Source organism: Physella acuta, unplaced genomic scaffold, assembly GCF_028476545.2.
Source record: "Physella acuta isolate Inbredline_101_S28 unplaced genomic scaffold, ASM2847654v3 ptg000944l, whole genome shotgun sequence".
In the NCBI taxonomy this organism is placed as follows: domain Eukaryota; kingdom Metazoa; phylum Mollusca; class Gastropoda; family Physidae; genus Physella; species Physella acuta.
In genome coordinates, this window is record NW_026732461.1 from 119201 (window position 1) to 136049 (window position 16849).

Consider the following 16849-nt stretch of genomic DNA (forward strand, 5'->3'; position numbering starts at 1 on the left):
CCCCCCCCGAAGAGATGCCTGGAAGAAACTCTGGTCATCAGGATAAAGATAATGAATACATTCAAGGTGTAACGCTAATGATGTTTCCAGGAGCAATAAATGCTTTATTTGCATAGAAACCAGTCTATTCACGACTTATATCAACTCGATTCTATGCCAAGGGAAAGAAAACAACTTTAATTCAGTGTCTTTCACCCACGGGAGCCCCTATTACACTACCGCAGAGGCGCCATAGTGCTCGCAGGGGAACCCGGGGCGCTTCGAGTCGTGCAATCAACTCCCCAAAGTTTCATAGCACTCGCATTTTCTTCTCGCAGTTTACCGCCTCACAATTTCGCTTTTCGCAATTTCCCATCACCCTTAACTAACCGCATTATCTGAACTGTAATGTAAGCATATCACTATCACAAATCATAATCATGATGTTTCAAAATGATTAGCCATTCTGATAAGCCCATGGCCTTTGTCCCAGACACGTAGGCCCAATAAATTATTACCAAATTAATTAGGCCTAGTAAAATCGAAGAATCTAGCTAGCTAACTACTAGACCTAGATCTAGATAGTAGATATATCTAGATCTAGATGCCTACAACAGTTGTAGTACAAATGCATCTATTTTTTAGATCTAGATCTAACTAGTCTGTAAAAGATCTAGATTTAAAGTTTAAACTTTAAAGGTAGGCCTAGATCTAAAGGTACGTAAAATCGGCCGATGCTAGTAATGTGCGTAAAGGTTGCCTCATTGTTAAGGCTTTAATAGTCCAGTTTCTTGTGATATGTGTGTGTCAAATATTATTAGCCTATAGATCTAGATCTAGAATATAGAATCTAGATCTAGATAACTGAATAATAAACCAAAATCAATGGCTAAATATATCAGTATAGGCCAGAAATTAACTTAAAACAGCAGTGTGTGTGTGCGAGCAGGATTTGCTATATAAAAGGCGACCATCTGTAAGTTAGAGTGGTTTGCCTGAATATCAGAAAAAAAAAGATGGCTGCAAAAGTAAATGAGCTTGGTTGTATCTGATGAAAACATCGCTAGTCTTTATTTTTACAGAAAAGTTTTTTTTACAATTATTTAAAAACAGGTATAGATTCTATTAATGAAACTTTGAAACATTTTTGTATTTTTCAAAACATAAATCCTCCTATACATGTGAAATAATTACTAAAATTGAATGAGGCACCTTTTTTTCACATTACTAGAGTAGATTCTAAATAGTACATTCTCTCTAGATCTAGCCGATTTTACGCACCAAATCTAGATCTAGGTTGTAGCATACAAAATGATTTTTTGAGTATTTTATATTAAAATTATATGAGTTAGAGGAAGGATTAAGATTTCCATTGGTACCAAATTTATATTTCTAGACTAGATCTAGCTTCAAGGAGAAGCTCCTAGGAGAGGAGAAATAAATTTTGTCCTGTTTAAAATTATGGTCTTAATAAATAATATAAATAATCTGTGTAAAAAATGAATCAAATGGGAAACACAAATGAAAATTTTATAAAATATGTTTGCAAAAAAAAAATGAATTCTAATGATAAATTATGAATCAGGGATGGTTCCTTTATGATTATGTAAATTTGCAGTAATAGGCTTGTTTCTGTTTGATGTTATGCTTTGTTTTTTTAAAAATGTACATTATTACTATGACTAATTAATTAATTATAATTATATAGGAAAAACAACATGGCTGATAAAGGTCCAAATCTTTAAAAATTTATAAAAATATATTTGTAAAATTGAATCACAATTTCTTTATAAAATAAATTTAACTCATTTTGCATAGTTTTGTGTGCAGGCAAGTGTTTATCAGTAGATCTAGATCTAGTTCTAAATCTATAATCTAGATCTATATTTTTATTAAATTTATTGCTATTTCAGGAAGCAAGATGAGTAAAAATGCTGGAGTTTTACAAACCAACAAAGGTTAGAATCACCATAAAGTTAAATCTAAATATAATTTTTTTAAAAAACATTGGGGCCTATAATAATAATATAATAATTAATAATGCATAGATAGGGTTGCCAGATAACTTTTCCGAAAATACTGGACACCTTTCCATCCTTCCCTTCTCAGGTATGCCGCAAAGCAGAAGAAGGGGGGTAAAACATATACCGTATATGATATACGTGTCCAGTATTTGTATTTATTTTATCCTGGACAGTCTGCTCAAATACTGGACTGTCCAGTTCAAAACTGGACACCTGGCAACCCTATGCATAGATCTATTTCTATATGATATTCAAAGTCAATAGGCCCCTAGATCTTAGTACTCTATACTACTCTATAATAGTATTTATTAAAGTGTAATAAACTATAAAAAAAATGTCTCATATATTTATTTTTATTAATAAAGATTGACTCAATCTTGTCTCAATCATTGAGACAAGTAAAAACCCTAGTTCGCCAATAAAAGTGTAGGCCTAATTGTAATTATTAATTATAGTAATAGTGAGTATAGACTATAGATAGTGCTGTATATATATATATATATATATATATATATATATATATATATATATATATATATATATATATATATATATATATATATATATATATAATATAATGTGTTTAGGCCTAAAAATATTCATCAAGATTTAATTTTGTTACACTCTTTAGTATAGACTTTCAAATACTTTCTAAATTATATTAGAACATGTGCTATAGCACAGGTCCTGATAAAAGCAATAGATCCTATGCTATGTATTTTAATGTTGATCTACATGTTAGTAATGTTACTGTCACACCTTTTACTTTTTGGCTTTTATATTACGGTTGAAGTAAGAAATAAAAGGTAAATCTAGTTAATAATTAGTTAAATTTAAATGTCATTGATATTAATAGAATAGGCTTTTTTCTCAATTTTATACTTTATGAAAATGTATTAAAATAATTCACAAAAGCCTATTATTATTATGTATGACTAATTATTATTTTAGGTGTAAATTGTTTAGATTACAGGTAATAGACCTAGGCCTCTGTTATTGTTATTAGATTGTTTCCCTTTGGGGTTTTGGTTATAAACCAAAAATGACTATCTACTCCATGTACAGTTATAAAACATTTCAGTATAACTTCAGCATCAGATCATGTACCATTTCTTGAAACACCCCTACCCCCCCCCCCCCCCTCCCCCACACAGACGCACATTCAAACCATGACTATGTTCTAGGCCTACCAATATGCTTGGGTTTTTTATTTTGTTCATCAAATGATCTATTAGAAGAAATGTTAAATGCCATAAAGTTAGCAAAATCAAAGGTAATATAAATCATGTCACTATACATCACCCCCCCCCCCCCCCCCCCCCCCCCTTCTCAACCTATCTAACACTTATATATAAGTATATATACAAAATTTATACCAAACATTCCACCCTATCATTATCCCTTACAAAACCACAGTGTATTAGCTCTACAAATACACTGCCGCCATACAGCTTTAAGAGAACATTGCCTCCCATACAAACCAAAATAAAACATCAGCACATGACTTACAAATGATTATTTTTTTAAACAGACACTGCAGTTATGTTTTTTGAATTGATGATGATGGATGAATACAGTATAACTTCTACTTTTTTAAGTTGTCTTTTAATAGCCACGTTTTTTTTGTTTTTGAATTTTTTGCTAACTTTATTTACAATTAATTGATCTAGATGTTTTAGAAAAATAAATGTGCTTATGTTTTTCCTCATTTTGCTTCTAGAATAAATATTACAGTTTAAAATATAGCTTTGTGTTATATTAATTTTTCAGAAAAAGACTGTCCCTTGACTTGTATTGTAATAGGAGCAGGATCAAGAGGGAGTGGTTATGCCTTATATGCAAAGTTGTTTCCAAATGAAATGGAGGTTATAATGACTTTTTAATACTTTTGTTTTATAACTCAAAATTTTTCTTTCTTTATGTGTATTAGAAGATGTTTGTGACATTTAATCTTACAAAAGGTTGTTGGTGTTGCTGAGCCAAATGACAGTAGGAGATCTGAGCTTTTAAAACTAGGAACCATCACAGAAGATAAAATTTTCAAAGGTAGCTATAAAAAAAAAATATTTTTCCTAATGTGTATTTAGGGTGACACTGAATGATAGGGCAAATGATCTTACGACCAATGATCTCAGACAAAATATATCAGGACACATGATTACATGGACAAAAAAATATCTGGAACAAAATACACCAAGGCAAAAGATATGGACAAAATACCTCAGACAAAATATCTCACAGCCAAATAGTTATAGCATCTAGTTTCATTTATCAAAAACCCAACAAAAGTGCAGTTTCATCATACATTACACTAACCTTTTTTTGTAGCATGATTGATTAATTTGTTAATTATTATTAGTTGTATAATCTGCAGTTTTAAAATAATTTTACAGAGTGTGATACACTTTGTATACCATGCACTACTATACTCGTTGACTAAATCTAATGAGGTGCATACTCTGGTGCCTTGGTGCCCAGGTTCTCCCCCATGGGACTTGGCGCCATATGTTCAGTGATTAAATAGAAAGCACCTTACAATGTCTCTGACACATGGGTAGTCACTGAGGGATGTCTACCTCACTATAATGGAGAGTGACTAGCTTAGGCTCAAAGACTTTCATACAGCATGCCCTGGGGCGTCTAAGCGAGAGCATGGCCTAACAGGAACCTCACTAATAATACTATCATTTCATGCACACTAAAAATAACTAATGAAATAAAGTCATTCAACTATGGACAATTATCTTTCAAACCATTAGATTTTAGTCATTTTTCCACCTCCTCAAAAAAAATTGTATATGTTCAACAAGGTATGGTATCTGTTAGGGTTCGCTGTGAGAGGGTTCAACCTTTTTAATACCATCATCAACCACTGTGGGCGTTTTTCTAAAAAAATTCACTCCTTCTATAAGTTAACGCTTGGTCACAGACATCACAAAATATAACAGGATACTAATTCTTCCTACTTTAGTCTTTATTCAAACAGTGCTAATATCAGTCTACATCAACAACATAACCACAACCTGCTTCTTCAATACTTAGCCCCTAACTTCTAGCTTTTATTCTATCTCAACAACGTTCTTTCTACTTTCTACCTCACTATTGCGCACCAATCCAATATTTACTCGCACCAATCTATACTCAGAACATGCATCATAACAGTATCAACAACTTGAGTATGTGTGTGGGGGAAGAATTAATTTTTTTTCTTCAAAAATGAATTTAGCATCTAAAATATATTTTACAAAATAAGGAAGTTTTTTCTTTTATTATTGTCACACTTTTTAATACAAAACAAAATATTTTTATAATTGTTTGCTTATTTCCTACACAGACTGGAAAGAAGTTGTAGAGTTTGAAAAATTTGCTGATTTTGTGATCATAGCTACAGTGGATCAAGACCACAAAGTAATAACTCTATGAAACTAATCCTGAATAAATTTCTTTAATTTGGGGTCTGTTTTTGTTTTAAAGCTAATGTTACAAGCATATAATTAAATCTAAAGACTTTTATTTTATTGCCAATATTACATTATCTTCCCTTCATGTTTTTGCAGAAAAAACTCAGAAGCTAAAAAAAAAAATTGAGAATGTACATCTGATGTTACACATCTAGAATACTGTTTTTAATTTTTTTAACAAAATTTATTTTATTCAGTTATCTTCTTTATATATAAGTTTAATGTGCCTAATCAGTGGCGTAGCCATCATCGTTTCATGAGGGGGGGGGGGGGGGGTTTACAAAATTTCTCCATCACCATGTATACATATTTAATTATAAATGTCAAAACAAATCAATAATTACTTCAAAATGTAATAGAGTAGCTTAACATAATTCGTTTTTACAAAAATATGTTGTCTACAATTAAAATTAAATATATTGTTGTCATAAATGCTAAAATATTACAGGATAATGAAAGTTTTTGAAATCCTGGGTGATATAAAACCACGCTTTTCATTATAATAAAAAAAGCATTCAGAATAATAGCCTACATATAACTAAAACATCAGTCTTGCAGTTCAATTCATACATATTTTAATTAGCTACTGCTTTTTGTATTCTTTAAAGATCACACACCTTATTACTGGTAGTTGCAAAAACAATATTCACTGAGTTTGACGTTTCAAAAGCTATGATTCTGTCGGCATGGTACTTTGGTACATCATTACGCGTTTTCCCAAATGTACTTAACAGATCAGTTCGGGGTGGGTTGGGAAGGGGGAGTTAACTTCATTCACCTCTGTCTGGTCACTTTAGGTCAATTATCCAACCCAGCTTATACTTAAGTCAATAATGTCGCTCTACACAATTGTGGTGGGGGGGGGGGGGGATTACCAACTCGGAGTGAACAAAGCGTCAGTTTTTAGCCAACTGTTCTAAACTTACATAATTGTACATGTATACTGATTCAGAAATAATTTAAATAATGAACAGTGGTATATGACAATAAAAAAAAAAATTTACTGGGGGGGGGCTATAACACCCCCCCCCCCCCTCCCTGCCAATGCCACTGGACCTAATGTTAGTTCAAAATATGATAGAGCATAGTTTTTCAATAATCTTACAGTTGTTTTTTCATAACTATTACAGGAACCAGCCATTGCTTTTGCCAAACTTGGCTACAATATCCTACTTGAAAAACCCATGGCCGTAAGTTTTACACTTCAATTTTAGAATTTTTACTAGGCATCGGCTTGCTTCCGAAAAATATTTTATAAAATAGTTATTGGCTAAAACGCAAGGTGCTTTACTACACATTAAATGGAACCAGTGTCAAAGCAAAGAAATAGCTAAAACCCTGACACATTTAATATAATATTTGCTACCAATACCTATTAGAAAAAGGAAAAAAAATATATATAAATTATTAGTCAACAATACACCATTTTAAATGTGCACACTGATTAAGAGACTTAAATGATTCTATTAAAACCTGGCTATCCAATAGTATTTACGTTGTTTTTTAAACATATTTTTATTATTTTTGCCGAGAAAATTGTATAAATTTCACAGCATATATCTCGATAAGTAGATCTAAATCAAATTTTAATGAAATAGTTATTTTCTTCATATTCTAAAATTGGAAGCGAATCTTATTGAAGATGACTTCATTAATATTGTGTATCATTTTCAATATTCGATTTTTAATTCTAATTTTTATCCTCCAATCAGTGACGCCATTAGTGTTGTGTACTTTTCGTAGTTTAAACTTTTACTAACATTGTTTCATAAGGATATTTTTCTATTTGTCTCAAGTGACTTCATTTTGCCAGTGATAGCTTTTATATTGCTTGTAAGTTCTCTACAACTTTCTTGTCACAATCATAAACACTTCTCCAATTACATGATTAAACATGTGTTTCTACATTTCAATATGCCTTTATTTTTATTTTCTGTCTTTAAATAAAATTAAATTTTTACATCTAATAATCCAACATATTTTCAACAAAAGCCCATATCATTTAGTTCTTCATATATTGCTGAAGATACTTACATCATAGCCTTGGAAAATTTGCTGCATTGAGAGGGAGAGATGTGCGCATATGGCCTTTTTTTTTATCTGGTTCTAATTTGTGGAACAATCTTCATAATAAAATAAAACTATCTAGATCTGAAAATATATTCAAAACTAAACTAAAACAACAATTATTTAATGACCTCCTTAACTGACTAACTACAACATTTCTCATTCATCTTTTATATTCTTATTCTATCTCATTTTGTATAAGGCCTATAACTATGAAATATTATTTCTTTATTTCAAATTTTTGAGTGCTATATTACTGCTATGTCTTTATCACTCAATTGTTGTTGTTTTTTTTTTTTGTTTTTTTTTTAAATATTGTTATTACGGTGTTTTTGCTTTTTTTAAATGGCCAATGTGAAAAAAGGCCTGTGACTACTGTTGTTAACGTTATTGAATAAGTAATAAATAAATTGAATATGTATTAGGATTGTTGTTTTAGAAAAACAAGCTAGGAGAATCATTGTGGCTTATTTGATGATGGTGCAAGAAATACAAACAGCATTAAAATGACAATGTCCTTCAATTAAAAATGTTCCTAGGTTACTGAAAAAGACTGCAGAGAAATTGTTGAAACATGTAAGCAAAAGAATGTAAAACTAGCAGTTTGTCATGTTCTTCGCTATACTGCTTGGGTTAAAAAAATTAAAGAGATCATTATGTCTGGACAAATAGGTGATGTGGCAAACATTAGACATACAGAACCAGTGAGTAGGTTTTATGTAATACCCTAACTTTGTATGGTTAACTACTTCCCTTATATTACATAGTACATAGGTTATCATTATTGAAATAGGTCTATTATAATTGCAGTTGTTAGTTGTTTCTTAAAAAGTTATACCTGAGAAAAAACAGAAAATTTATAAGGCTTAGCTACAAGTTTTAATTGTATGTTCTATTTTTTGTTATTATGCTAGTATACGAAACACTTTACTACATATATATAATTGTTATATAAGTATATACATATGTATAATACTAATATACAATGCATTATAATAACATGAATTGTTTTATGCAGGTTGGGTTTTGGCACTTTGCACATTCTTTTGTTCGTGGCAACTGGCGAAAAGAGGCAGAAAGTACTTTCAGTTTACTATCCAAGTCCTGCCATGATGTTGACTTAATTAATTATTGGATGTCCCCCAGGAAATGTGTTAGTATTTCTTCATTTGGAAAACTAACACACTTCACAAAAAGAGATAAGGTAACAATTTTATTTTGTAGCAGATATTACAAGATTGTATGTATATTTTAAAATATTAATAACTGACTACTACTATCTAACAAGTCGGAGGGTTTATTAACAATAGATTTTTGTTAATACTGAGCTAATGGTATAATCCTTTGATAAATTTCATTTTAGCCACCCCGAGCTGGAAGTAGATGCTTGGATTGTCAAATAGAACAAAGCTGCCCATATTCTGCAAAGAAGATTTACTTAGATGCTTTTAGACAGGTATGTTTTAATTATTATTAAATATTAAGGAAACTATTGCATAAATAAATTAGGTTTCTTAAAAAGCTTAAAATAAATTGTTAAATTATTATTATTGGGATCATATCTTAAAATTGGGAAGGCATGGTCTTGAGTTTGGATCCTAGATTCAAGTCTCTGTGGCATTCAAGAGTCTACCCAAGAGTGAAATAAAGGGGACCCTTCATATGCAGAGATCAGTGAAACATGAAGCCTACTTCATTTACCTTATGTTTCTGGGAAAAAATAATATAACTTCTTAGATGTTAATTGCCTTGTCATAAATATAAACATAATTGTATTTTTTTTTTAATGGAACACTGCATCCAAAAGTTATGTAGTTTGAATCCAGTATTTTTTTAAGTAAGCCTAGTACTGGATGAGTAAAACAACACACGGTGAGATCAAATCAGTGCTTTTAACCACAAACATTTAACAGAATGTTAGTCATTTTAATATAAATACATATATATATATATATATATATATATATATATATATATATATATATATATATATATATATATATATATATATATATATATATATATATATATATATATTTTAATATAAATACATATATAAATATATATATATATATATATATATATATATATATATATATATATATATATATATATATATATATATATAAAGGAAAGCATGTCTCTATGTGTGTTTTATGCCTACAACACTATTTCATCCGATCCTGTGTAACTTTGGAAAGTTGTTAAGAATACTCCTACAATAAAGGTAGCAACCTGGCAGAAGAATGCTGGTTAGGAGTTCCTTATTTGACTGTTTTAGTACCTGGGATCCATTGATTTGGTCTCATGCACAGAGGGTCGGGGTAGTACGTGATTCAATGGTCAAATGTAAACAATTGCATCGGTCTGCACTCTGGCATTCTTGTGTGACCCAGACTCCCCCATGAGCATTTAGGTACCTTCGTTTATTTTAAATAGTGGTACACTGCAGGCTACCTAAATAAATAACTAAATCAAACAAGGAGTATCCTGTGGTGCCTTAGAAGTCATATGACACATTGTACCTGGGCTCCACAATGAGCAATATGGCATTTATATCGCTTTTAAAGAGCTCAATACACTATGGATATGGTCGGATATTATAACCGTTGACTAAATCAAACCAGGGTTGTCCTCTGGCAGTAGCGTTTGGATAGGCACATGAAATTTCCCAGAGGCTACCTAACCACATGGAGTGCGTTAAATTGCTGTCCTGTACAGGCAGTAAAGGATACTACTTGATTGAACAGGAGCTAAATGGTGGTTCAAGAGAGCGCCCGGCAACATTCCTGACACACAGATGATCAGTAAAGTGTTCTATCTCACTAGTATGGAGGGATATTAACTTTTACTCAATGCTATCATATAGCACGTCCTGTGTGTCAGGGCGATAATGTGGACAAACCTTCGCCTAAACTGGCACAAGTTCTAATACTGACATGAACAACTGACAGCAGGTTGTGTTGACTGGCACAAGTTCTAAAACTGACATGAACAACTGACAGCAGGTTGTGTTGACTGGCACAAGTTCTAATACTGACATGAACAACTGACAGCAGGTTGTGTTGACTGGCACAAGTTCTAAAACTGACATGAACAACTGACAGCAGGTTGTGTTGACTGGCACAAGTTCTAATACTGACATGAACAACTGACAGCAGGTTGTGTTGACTGGCACAAGTTCTAATACTGACATGAACAACTGACAGCAGGTTGTGTTGACTGGCACAAGTTCTAAAACTGACATGAACAACTGACAGCAGGTTGTGTTGACTGGCACAAGTTCTAATACTGACATGAACAACTGACAGCAGGTTGTGTTGACTGGCACAAGTTCTAATACTGACATGAACAACTGACAGCAGGTTGTGTTGACTGGCACAAGTTCTAATACTGACATGAACAACTGACAGCAGGTTGTGTTGACTGGCACAAGTTCTAATACTGACATGAACAACTGACAGCAGGTTGTGTTGACTGGCACAAGTTCTAATACTGACATGAACAACTGACAGCAGGTTGTGTTGACTGGCACAAGTTCTAATACTGACATGAACAACTGACAGCAGGTTGTGTTGACTGGCACAAGTTCTAATACTGACATGAACAACTGACAGCAGGTTGTGTTGACTGGCACAAGTTCTAATACTGACATCAACAACTGACAGCTGGTTGTGTTGACTTGCACACTTGCTATAGAATTTTTTTTTAATTTAGAAAGCTCTGACTAGCAGAAATTCTAATTGAATGCAGGGTCGTACTGGTTGGCCTGTGAAAGTCATTTCTGATGTTGTTGATATCGAACATATCACAGAAGCTCTACAAACTGGGCCTTATGGGAAATGTGTTTATGACACAGATAATGATGTTGTCTCACACCAGGTATTTCATTGTCTTAAATTCCATCAAATTGTTTATGCAAACACTACTACTCAATTTGCTTGTTGTTGATTGTTCTGAGCAACAATTAATCTGGATTTGCTTTATTTCAAATAGTAAGTTGGGTTTTAATTTTGATTTCATATGAGCACACTATTTCAACTGTGTTTTACGTTCTAATTCACATAAAATCCAGCGTATCAATTTTTAATAAATTAAATTTCATATTAATGAATGTTCCAACATGGACCAAGATTTGCGAAAATTAACTGTATGCCTAGATCTAATCAAAATTGATAAGAGCTATTTCCAGAAAATTTATCCTAGCTATATATACCAAAGAGGCCTAATAATAAAAAAGTAAAGTAAAGTTTCCCTTTCAAACCTGACAGTCTATGGGGCAAGTGAAGTAGAGTTCACTTGTTTCTGTGACCTCGGCATATACAGAGATAGTGTGGTCAGCACTATGCCCAGCCACCTTTAATTTCCCTAACGTGAGTTAGGTACCCATCAGAGTTGGGTGGACTCAGGGACGGTCTACTGACTGAAACCCGGATTTGAACTCGAGACTTACGGGTTAGCAGTCCAGCTCTGTACCGCTAGACCACTCCGTCCCATCTTAATTGTTTATTATAACTTATATCTCCTGTTTAAAGAGAAACAACTGATTAAGATATTGTAAAAATAATTGCGTATTTGCACTTCGATCTTTGCATCATTAAACATATTAGTTTTCTTACACAGGTGGTTAATTTTCAATTTGATAATGGTGCAACTGTGTGTTTTAATATGGTAGCTTTCACACAACGTTTGTGTGCTAGAGAAGTAAAAATCTATGGCACTAGAGGTGAAATATCTTTTGAAGATGGATGGGAACATGTTCAGGTTTTCGACTTCTTAACACAACAAACAAGTGAGTTATAAACTATAAGCTGATCAATAATTACGGGACACAAGAATAGAAAATATAATTGGATCTTTTTTTTTTTTTTGGGCAAGACTGAAACACAAACAGAAAATTGTATTTTTATTTATTTATTTTTGAAAGCCAGCTAATCTAATATAAAGTGTATTTCATTTACATCATTCTATAGTGTTAAAATAAAAGTGTAAATATTTTTCAATGGAGATCTAAATAATTTATAGTTGGTCACATAGATTACTGTTCAGAAGTAGGTGTACTACTACTATTAGTAAGTATCATCATTCTTCAATTTATATATATATATATATATATATATATATATATATATATATATATATATATATATATATATATATATATATATATATAAAACAAGCTGGACAGTAATTTGTGTGTTTATAAAGCATCATATACCTGGGGCTGCCCGGGTTATGGGAATATATTAAATTTCCATCTAATGTTAATATGCAAATAACAACATTTGAGAAAGTATAATAACCCTAAACCTAGCCACAACCAACCATAACCATAAACCCTCTCCCCTCCTCGCATTTTAACGTCTCATAAACAACATAAACCCTAAGGCACACCACAACCTCAAGCATAAACATTAACCCTCTCCCTACCCGCAGTTCTTTGCAAAAAAAAAAACATAAACCCTAATCCTCACCACAATCATAAAACAAAATAAACAAAAACACTAACACAAACAAAAGCATACACTTAAACCAACCCTCACCTCAACCTCATTCACAAACATAAATATAAACCCTCTCCACTCTGTGTACTTCTACGCTTAAAAATAAACACAAAAATAAACCCTAACCCTCATCATATTTATCTTGATGTTTGTGGCTGAAGTTATAATGAGGGTTATGGTTTATGACTTATGTTTGTTTATTTTTATGTTTTCGGTTGTGATTAGGGCTATGGTTTGTGTTTATGATAAAGTTTCTGATTGTGGTTGGTTGTAGTTTGAGTTAGGTTTAGGGATATATATTTTTTCTCATGCGTCGATATTTTTATATTGACATTCAACTGGAAATATGTGTATATTCCCTAAACCTTGGCAGCATCAGGTATATGCTGCTTAATAAACAGACAAGCCATGGTCCCGTACAGATAAATTTTTTTTACAAAAGCTCATGTTTAATGGAATTCCTTTACTAAAAAAATATTTGTTTCTGCCTTCAACCTGATGAGTTGACTGCTTTCTTTCACACAAAAAAAATCTAAATATCTGGAAATGCTTAAAAATCGCTTTTTTTTAAAATAAATCATGCTCTTAAATGTACAATGGCTACTAAAAATTCATGTTATTTTATCCTTTAAACATGAAGTAAATTTTCATTGTGGACCTTCATTTTGTAGAGTCATTCAAGCAGGAACTTAGTCTGTCAATCAGGTTTTGATCACTAACCAAACTAGAAATTTAGAAATTTTTGAAGCTTGGACATTTTTTTAAAATGTATGTGCTCATAAGTTAATTTAAATTTTAGCAATATTTTTTAGCATACCATGCTGTTGTAAGCAATCATCCTAACTTAATGACTGGACATGGTGGAGCAGATTTTCACTTGATGCAGTCATTCTTAAAGACTTTGAGAGTAAGTAGCTTTGTAGTTGATTGAGCAGAGATGTTTTGTTAAATCAAAGGCTACATAAAAGGGCAGAGAAAAAAAACTGTAGATGAAAAAAATTAAACACTTTAAAAGAAACATCATTAGTTTTAAAGATACTGATAAACTTTAAATTTAGATCTACACGTAAAAATCTTGACCAAGTAATGAGTTCCATTTTTAGTGAAATTATTGCCCTGTAATTAATGAAGGGATTGAACATAGTGTATATCTTACAGTCTAACATTAACAAAGTCATTATAAACTCGACTTACATCCTTTAGTACTCAATCATTTAAGCAAATTTGTGCTTTTATTACGAACTTTTATTTAGTTCGCAATGTCTGTTTGTGGCAAATCTTGTAATCTTTGACCCACTTCTAATGCAGCGATCGTTCAAACTTTCCAGATACGTTCCATTTCGATGACAACTTAAGTCTGTCAATCTTTTAAAATTTAATTAGATGTTCAACCAGTCATTAAAAATTAATTAAAATGTTCCGAAACCAAGAGGAGATAACAAAATCATATTCAATAACGGAATGGGAGATAACTAGTTAGACGCAGTCACCCGACCAGTCTGGTGAGCTGTAAGTTCACGATTCATGCTGAATATTTACAGTCATAGAAATGGTCGATCTAGTGTAGGCTATATTAGGGGCAGATAATACAGCTTTTAAACTATTTGAATTTAAGGAAAAGATTAAGAGCTATCCTTCGCTTTATCAGCTTGCTATTGTCTGAAAGTGTGGTCACGGACAGCTAAAATATGTAAAAGTTCTTTTAAAGTTCTCATAAGCGATCAAAGCTTTATTAAAGAAAGTAAATTAATTTTATTTTAATTTTTGTCAGTGCATTTAATTTTAAAATCTTGTTACTATAAAGGGTTTTTTTTATGTTTGTTTTATTTTACAAACGTTTACTTATTGTACAACGTCAGCTTGTGTGTGGGTTAGTGGCAAATATTGTAAGTCGATTTTTTTACCCACTTCTAATGCACTGATTCCGGTCAAACTTTCCAAATACCTTCTTCTTTGAGGACAGTAAGGGATATCGTTTTTGTTATTTTGGTTGTTTTTTTTTAACAATCTTTTACTTTGCAACGTCTGTTTGTATGTAAGTTTGTGGCAAATCTTGTAACCCAATTTTGACCCACTTCATACAAGGATATATATTTTTTTAAATCTAATTGGACATCAGATTAGTCATAAAAAATAAAGATTACTATATTCAATAATAAAATAGAAGATAACTAAATAAGCTCTTGTTCACACTGAATGTTGTTTGGTCACGGTTGGTCGTCCGTGTATCGACCACATAGAAGGGGCAAACAACTGGTCTGGTTTTAAATATATTTAATAATAAAAGGGGATATAACATGATTAAATACTAGCGATCTCCCTATGAGTTCACCGTAGCGAGAGAACTATATCCTTATTTTCAGTGGATTTAAAAAGCTTGTTATAATAAAGGTTTTATATTTGTTGTTTTTTGTTTGTTTGTTGTTTGTTTTTTTTTAAATAAAATTTTACACTGGTTCTGGTGTTTAGATAAGTTATTTCAGACATCATTGTTAATCACTTCAAAGTAATATTGCAACAATTTTAAAAGAAAATTTAGTTTTTCGACATCTTTAGTGAAAATTGTATGCAGTAAAAAAAATATCATCAACAGGGAGAAACTGACAATGTAACAGGACCTGAAGAAACTTTAAGCAGCCATCTTCTTGTGTTTGCCGCGGAGAAAGCACGACTTGAAAATAAAGTGGTCACAATAGACCCTGATGGCAGCTTCTAAGAAACTAATAATCAGCCTATTATTTACATACTTTGTGAATGACAAGAAATATTTCTAGTTATTCAATTTTATATTTAATTTGTGCACAAATTATTAATCAAATCACGCCCTTGAGAAGCTGTGGAAATAACCTATTGACCTGTTACTATGTGGTGGAGGGGTTGGTGTCGGACTTATGTGATTACGTGTAACATGTTTAGAAATAAATTTATCAATCACATTTTTTAAAAATTAAAAACTTACTATAACTGAGTTGTTTCCTATTTTTTAAAAGACTTTTTTGAATAAATATATTGAATCACAAATTAATTAATATTCCAACGTTAACCGGGGGGGGGGGGGGGCTTTCTCACAAACTAAAATTGCAAGGATTTATGCTGGATTGATGAGTAGATAACCTTTATCACTTAGAAAAGAAAGCCTATTGTACTAAAGTGTATTGTTCGATTATATAACATTTTTTTAAATTAGTTACCCGCTCTACCAACTTAGTCCAAGATGGGGGGAGCTCTTTTTCGCCAACAAAACTCGCAAGCATCTGTGGGGTCATCCATAAATGACGTCACGCTTTTTTGGACGATTTTTACCTCCCCTCCGTCACACGTCGTCACAAAAAGCCAGACCCCCCCCCCCTAAAATGACGTCACACCTCAACCTACAACCCCCCTCAAAATTGCAGTTGAATTTTTTTAAAACATCGATATTTTTCCAAAATCTTGTCTAAACTATTACAATTTATTAAAACAGTTATCTAAAACGCGAAATAACGTCTAAAATTCGTTTTCTAACATTGCTTTTTTATAATGCAAAAATGTGACGTCGCAACATCTGACCCCCTCCCCCTCATCACACATCATCACAAAATTACGGACCCCCCCCCCCTCCCCCCTACGAGTGTGACGTCATTTATGGATGACCCCTGTACTGGATTAGTGAGCAGATAATTAACACTTAGAAAAGAAACTAATTCCATTGTTTATGACACCATTACCAATTGCTAACCAAATTGACTTAGCCTTTTTTTTTTTGTTCAATTACCGAAAATACTAATACGTCAAATACATCCATCCACTCTTCTTTGTGAAGTCCGCAAAAAAC

The 16849-nt window shown here is 32.1% G+C and overlaps 1 protein-coding gene across 7 annotated transcripts; it reads left to right on the forward strand.

Moving 5' to 3' along the window:
* The first annotated feature begins 284 nt into the window (after positions 1-284).
* Positions 285-15993, forward strand: LOC131953743 (inositol 2-dehydrogenase). 7 transcript variants are annotated; one of them, XM_059317088.1, is made up of 13 exons: positions 285-389; positions 1893-1937; positions 3774-3868; positions 3965-4049; positions 5338-5411; positions 6595-6654; positions 8071-8235; positions 8550-8735; positions 8895-8987; positions 11285-11413; positions 12155-12323; positions 13848-13942; positions 15629-15993. In XM_059317088.1, exons 2-13 carry the CDS (start codon positions 1901-1903, stop codon positions 15749-15751), a joined length of 1311 nt encoding a protein of 436 aa, XP_059173071.1. In that variant the 5' UTR covers positions 285-389; positions 1893-1900; the 3' UTR covers positions 15752-15993. The 7 variants fall into 7 exon arrangements, with proteins under 7 accessions (XP_059173071.1, XP_059173072.1, XP_059173075.1 ...); XM_059317089.1 differs by lacking the exon at positions 285-389 and adding an exon at positions 414-476; XM_059317092.1 differs by lacking the exon at positions 285-389 and adding an exon at positions 492-696.
* The last annotated feature ends 856 nt before the right edge of the window (positions 15994-16849 follow it).